At 38.2% G+C, this 7,057-nt stretch overlaps 2 protein-coding genes across 2 annotated transcripts in view; one reads left to right on the top strand and one right to left on the bottom strand.

Annotated features, from left to right (window-relative positions):
- The window catches only part of LOC103512879 (symplekin), a gene marked incomplete in the record, with an annotated part of 29,328 nt that extends 26,804 nt beyond the window's left edge, over positions 1–2,524 (bottom strand). Inside the window, 1 exon segment of the mRNA XM_017445590.2 lies at positions 2,229–2,524.
- Positions 2,525–3,453: 929 nt separating this feature from the next.
- Positions 3,454–7,057, top strand: part of LOC103512877 (IST1 homolog) — a 5,931-nt gene continuing 2,327 nt past the window's right edge. The window contains exons 1-4 of the mRNA XM_026826227.1: positions 3,454–3,647; positions 3,773–4,688; positions 5,168–5,204; positions 5,266–5,541. Coding sequence (XP_026682028.1) covers positions 3,542–3,647; positions 3,773–4,688; positions 5,168–5,204; positions 5,266–5,541 — 1,335 coding nt within the window. The 5' untranslated portion in view covers positions 3,454–3,541. The remainder of the gene's footprint in view (positions 3,648–3,772; positions 4,689–5,167; positions 5,205–5,265; positions 5,542–7,057) is intronic.

The following is a 7,057-nucleotide window of genomic DNA, read 5'->3' as shown; positions in this document are numbered from 1 at the left end:
CACTCAACATTTGAAATTCCTTTGTACTTTTCGAGCTATTGATCCGCCTTTTTTATTGTGTTTTGGCCTTTGATAATATCAAGTAGTTACATTCATGGAACACTTTCAAAAGCTTTTCTTCTATTTTCTATGACTCTCTAAAGTCTAAGTAGATGGCTATTATAGCAATGAACGGTCGGTAAGCTCACTTTTTGTTATGAAATCTAACATTTGTAGAATGTATGAATGAGTTTAGGTACTTGTGTTGAAAAACTCGTGCCCTTCTTCATTGGGAAGTGAGGCAAAGTTCAATTTTCCTAGCATGTTGTTGGTAGTTCCATTTTCCATTCTATTGGTATCTATATCTAGGTACCCATGCACAATTTATGTATTTAGATATCCATGTACAATTGTACATACTACATAGTTATATCTCTTGTCATATTCGGTAGGCATATTCAGTAGGGTTGTAGGGTAGGTATTTTTGTAAGCAACCAGCTATACCCAAAGCAAGTGAATCTCTTGCCCTCTTTTCCAACACAATTCTTGCATTTTGCTTCCTAGTTCGCTAACTATTAATTTTCTCTGTTTTCTCATTTCCATTTTGCCCATTATCTCGAACATCCATCTCACTGTTGTGTCTAGGATGCTCAAAGAGTCATCCACGTATTCTTTTTAATCATTATAATTACTACTCTCCATATTATTACTTTTTAATTTCCATAAAAAAAAAAAAAAAAAAAAAAAAACTGGTAATGAAACATTTTTTTATTTTTGTGTAATGGGCTATCAACAGGTGATTGGTCAACCACCTGGGACACAGTGACTTATCAGGAACTAGGTTGGCTATGCACTTTTTTTTTTAGCCCAAAAATACTTTACCTTCTCGTAAAATGGGTTTGCCATGGGATCTAGAGAGCCATTGGTTGTTGAGGACGTCATTTTCAGTTTCCTGCAACAAAGAACAAAGTGTTAGTATTTGCCCGACAACCCACCTATTCCCAGTCAGTAGTATCATGAGAACATTCACAATGGAGCAGTTAAAGCAGTTTAGTTTGAGCTTCCTATACAAATGAACAATTGAATGGGACAGTCTTTGTATTAACCTCATCTTGATATACACTGATAAAATGAACAATTTTATTGTTCAGTTTTATCTCAGTGTGTACCAAGATTAACACGGGAATTTACATGCTCTTTCAAGTACCGAGCACTTGGGCCCTAGCCCCACTGCATGAACAACTCTCTCCTTCTTCAAATAGGTATTACTCAAAAAAAAAAAAAATCTGGCATCATTTGTGGAACAGAAGACTGGGCCGCTGGGCCCTGGCGGCTGTCCTATGATGCTACTTTACAACCAATACTGCATCTTATCAACCAAGATGAAGGGGTTTGCCATGGGATCTAGAGAGCCATTGGTTGTTGAGGACGTCATTTTCAGTTTCCTGCAACAAAGAACAAAGTGTTAGTATTTGCCAGACAACCCACCTATTCCAGTCAGTAGTATTATGGGAACATTCACAATGGAACAGTTTAGTTTGATTATTCAATACAAATGAAATATTGTATGGGACAGTCTTTGTATTAACCTCATCTTGATACACACTATAAAATGAACAATTTTATTGTTGTTTTATCTCAGTGTGTACCAAGATCAACATGGGAATTTACATGCTCTTTCAAGTACCAAGCACTTGGGCCTACTCCATAAACTCTCTCCTTCTTCAAAAATCTAGCATCATTTGTAAACAGAAGACTGGGCCACTGGGCCCTGTTGGCTGTCCTATGATACTTCTTTACGACAAATACTGAATCTTATCAACCAAGATGAAGGGTTCACGAGACCAGGGACACAGCATGTCATGTATTGCAGACCAATATACAACAGCAAATATCATCAATGGAATGCCACCCAATACGAGAGAGAACTGCAAACATGGTCATACAATACTCAAACAAAACTGAACCTCCACACTTGTTGATGAGTTTTCTCAAACAGATCCATCACTTTGATGTCACCCTGTAACAAGAAACTGAACTACAATACTCAAACAAAACTGAACCTCCACACTTGTTGATGAGTTTTCTCAAACAGATCCATCACTTTGATATCACCCTGTAACAAGAAACTGAATAATGACCTTCACTAGAGCCATACGAGCAAACACCAAGCAGGTCATCACATCCACATTAGATCGGTTATAGGAATGGTCTGCCTGCATGGATTTACTCCCAGTTCCACAACTTACAATGGAAACTGACACCAAATCCAGAACAAGGGTGTTCTGAATGGAAAGCTGGAGCTGTACAGATGTTGCAAACTGGAGATGAGTGTAAAGTTGACGTGGAAATTGACATGCCACGACGTAGACAAGGATTAGAATGAAATCATATTGGAGAAAAGGGAATGGGGAAGCTGGCTGAAATTGGGAACAGGCCAAAAGCTTCGAATTTCAGAAATAGTCCAAAGAAAGACGAAAGTGACTGGACGATTTGAAAAAATTCCTTGTCCTCGTTCCGTGAAATGTGAAATTTGATTTTTTGCGAAAATCACCGAAAATGAAATACAACGAGCACAAAATATGGAGATTGTGACGTCACAAAGTGAAAAACGAGTTTCCAAAGAAAGACGAAAGTGACTGGACGATTTGAAAAAATTCCTTGTCCTCGTTCCGTGAAATGTGAAATTTGATTTTTTGCGAAAATGAAATACAACGAGCACAAAATATGGAGATTGTGACGTCACAAAGTGAAAAACGAGTTTTTTCTTCGAAAAGAATGGTCCACTTTCTGAGTTCTGAGACTTGTTTTTTCGTATTTTCCGGAATTCCCCCTTGATTTTGAAATACAACGAGCACAAAATATGGAGATTGTGACGTCACAAAGTGAAAAACGAGTTTTTTCTTCGAAAAGAATGGTCCACTTTCTGATTTCTGAGACTTGTTTTTTCGTATTTTCCGGAATTCCCCCTTGATTTTAATTATTCTTGAGTACTGAAATCAACATTTTGTGAACTAAAAAAAATTACAGCCCAAATTTTATGCATATTTCAATTATTTCAACCATTTTTGGAAGGTAGAATAAAAATTCGTCTTCAGGCCGATTTTTTCATGACGTCACGATTTTAAAATCCGTCCTGAGGTTTTGTACGCCGGTACAGTATGTTCAGAAATTTGAAGGCTCAAGATGTTTTTGGGTTTTCCTTTCCTTGGAAACAGCTGAGGATTTGATAAATTAAAATAAATTTGATTTGAATTTGAATTGAAAGATTAGTCATTTTATAATTTATACATTTACATTTTATGATTTTCTTGCACCAGTTTCTTGTTTCTTTTCTTGCCTCTTTGTGACTCATCTTATAGGTACCTACTACCTTGATCAGTGATAGTGTTTTTTTTTTTAATTTAAAGTGAAGTACCCACTCAAGTATCTTTACCACTTGCACCATCTCAGATAAGAAAAATAGAAAGTAATTAAGACTAGGTACCTGTCCATCATACAGTCCCTAGTACCTTTTCATGTACCCATCACAGTTTAACAGAATATAAAGTGTCCAGCCAACATGTTCTCAAGTAAGCCAAATTATTCTAAACTAAAAACTAATCTCAGGCTTGTTATCAACAGACTCCAGCTGAAAGGTAAAAAGAAAGCAGAACTTGCTCAGAAATCTAGAAAAGAAATAGCAGACTTCATAGCTAACAACAAAATAGAGAGGGCCAAAATAAAGGTAGAGCAGATCATTAGAGAAGACTATTTGGTAGAAGCTATTGAAATGCAGAACTTGCTCAGAAATCTAGAAAAGAAATAGCAGACTTCATAGCTAACAACAAAATAGAGAGGGCCAAAATAAAGGTAGAGCAGATTATTAGAGAAGACTATTTGGTAGAAGCTATTGAAATATTGGAAAACTATTGTGAAATCTTGATCTCCCGATTTGGGCTGTTGGAAAATTCTAAATCTGTAGACCCTAGTCTAGCAGAAGCCATATCTAGTATAATATGGGTAACTCCTAGACTTGAAGCAGAGATTAAAGAGTTAAAAGATATCTCTGCCATATTCTCGGTAATGTATGGAAAACAGTATGCAGATGCATGCAGGCAGGAAGCTGTAGAGTCAATATCAGAGAAATTGAAGCACAAGATGGGTATACAACCACCACCCAAGATTCTTGTAGAGAAATATCTAATTGAAATTGCCAAGAACTATGAGGTGCCTTACACTCCCGATGCTCAAATCATGTTAGAGGATGCTCAGAGTAAAGGTATTGACGCATTACTCTTTGATAACATTTCCAACCCTGGTAATTTACCACCTCGACCCCCGGGGTTTGTGGGATACCCACAGCCCCCAATGGTACCAACACAGACACCATTTGCCTACCCTAACCTTGGCCCAATGGTGGAACAAAAGCAACAAGATCCATCCCAACCTCCATTTTCCTACAACACTCCTACAAGAGATGTAAACTTTCCAGCATCTTATTCATATGATTTTCCTCCTGGGGAGAAACCCATTGCTCCTCCTTCACCTGGAGCATTCAACTATTCTCCTCCGCCCAAGTATGACGAGTCCATGAGAAGTGATTCCATTAGTTCTAATGGTGTTGGTGACCAGCCTGGAAGCAGTGGAGGTTCTCAAGCACAATCTAAACCTGTCCCGTCCCCAAGAACCAGCCTGTCTCCATCAGATCCCGTGCTGAATCTTCCTTCGTCCCGAGATCGAAGAGAGAAGGAAGACAGGATAGGAGAAAGCCAGCCGTTCCGAAAACGAACTTTATCCCATCAGGATAAAATCCGCCCCGGGTGGGAAGCGCACCCGCGGCCTAGCGCTTACAAGGCAGACGCGCTACCAACCAAGCTAACTAGGCTGGCAAAAGCCTTCCTAATATTGCGGAGTTGGTTCCCCTATGCTGTCTTCTTTCTCTCTTCGCTTTCGAAACGATAAGACCTTCGCGATTACAATTCCCTCTATCAAACCTCTTAAAGACTGATGATGTCACAACTCAATCTGAAACCCGCATATACTCCCCAGTGAATAATTCCAGTACTGACAATGTTGATTTTGATGATTTAACCAAGAGATTTGAAGAACTCAAGAAAAAACGGTAATCATAAAAGATTTCAATTATTTGTGTAAAAAACTTTGTACTGATATAACAAAATCATAGATGCTAAAATTATGTTCATAGCTTTGGACTTGCTTGCTATTTGGTCAGTAGTAGGCAGGTAATACTGTTCTTTCAGAGGACCATTTTTAGTGGATCAGTACTAAATTGTATGGTCAGAGCACCCGAATCTTTTCATCACTATCCTGGATGACAATTTCGACAGTTTTCCTATCAAAGAACAAGCTGGGCCTGAAGAGTTATCCGTGAATGACTATCTAAACTCCAAGATAGTCTATTCTGTTAGGAAAGTCCAGAACCAAATAGTGGATCTCTACAATTTGTTCAAAAAGGAAAGATGCACCAGCGATTATAAGATCCTGAACAACATGCTGACCTTGGCTCGACTCAGCCCAGATGATTTTGCTTTTGAATACCTTGGTAAACCTGGCTACAGTTATTTGTAGGTACATATTTGGATTAATTGCAAAATCCAAGCTGTCTTTCTATGAAAAGAAGAAATTTTATACTTATCTACCTACAATGTTATTGGTTTTTTCCCCCCACTGAAAAAGAGTAAAATAATTTCATAATAATATGTTTGTATTTGTATCTATTTTCATACTTTCATGTATCTAATACATAATCTAATTTTATATTATCAATTTTATGAAGATTATAATATTATGATACAGGCCTACATTATTTTTTATTATTAAATTTAATAGCTTATTACTACATTTACCTACCTAACTAGAACACTAAACAAATTGTTCTTTATTTTTTATCCTATTAGTTTTCTTTTCCAGGGGTAATGAAGAAAATTCAATAAATGATAATAAGCTTTAATTAAGTATCTATTTATTTTACCTAGGCAGTGACTGTTTAGCCTGCATTCTAAGCCCACCATCAGCATATTGTAGGTATATGGGTTTATATGACGTCCCCCCTTTTGAAAAACTCACCCCACGCCACTGAGGTTCAGGTTGGCCTGATCAGATCATCAATTGGACATGGAGTGTTTCAGATGATCTGATCCTGTAATATCCTCGGAATCTAATTGGATTAGCAGAGAAAGCAGACAGAAGTACCTAACGAGAAGGTAGTAGGCACTTAGAGGTAGGTACGAATTACGACAGGTACACCCCACGCCACTGTGGTTCAGGTTGGCCTGATCAGATCATCAATTGGACATGGAGTGTTTCAGATGATCTGATCCTGTAATATCCTCAGAATCTAATTGGATTAGCAGAGAAAGCAGACAGAAGTACCTACCGAGAAGATAGTAGGCACTTAGAGGTAGGTACGAATTACGACAGGTAGGTTGGTAGGTTTTAGGGCTATAAATATGAAATGTAATAATAATAATAGTGCTTATTTATACTGCTCGCATAGGACTGAAAAGTCCCTTTACTCCAACAGTAGGCTACTTCTATTATTGTGGTCAAATTCTCAAATTACATTGAGGATGAAATTCCATACCTCGGCTGGGATTGAACCCACGCCCTCCTGTTTACCAGGCGAGCGCCTTGACCACTACACCACCGAGGCAGGTAAAATGTAGACCTACCTACAGAGGTACGTACTACAGATAAGGGACCTAACGAAGACCGTAGCTATTTATGTATCAGGTAAGGGCCGAAATCCAGCATTTCGTCATGGGGAGGAGGAGAGTCCAATCAATGATGTACCGGGATATTTCAAAAATTCGGAGTCTGGCCTATAGTAAAGGCGATTAAGCTCGAGGCAGGGGGGTCAGGCCCGTTCGCCCCTACTAAATACAGCCCTGGTATGCAGGTAGGTACCTATGAATGTGTTTAAAACAACGTAGGTACATTTTCTACGTAACCTTCGAACGGAAAAATTTGTCAAATTGCTGTGAATCATTCAGCTATGTCTAGAAATGTTGATTTTGGACTCTCTGACCCGGTCAGTCTTTGTTTTTATTCGTAGAATTGTGATTCTAATTAATTA

This window comes from Diaphorina citri, unplaced genomic scaffold, assembly GCF_000475195.1.
Source record: "Diaphorina citri unplaced genomic scaffold, Diaci psyllid genome assembly version 1.1 scaffold895, whole genome shotgun sequence".
In the NCBI taxonomy this organism is placed as follows: Eukaryota; Metazoa; Arthropoda; class Insecta; order Hemiptera; family Psyllidae; genus Diaphorina; species Diaphorina citri.
The sequence above is the reverse complement of the archived record's forward strand: the minus strand, read 5'-3'. Positions and strand labels throughout refer to the sequence as shown.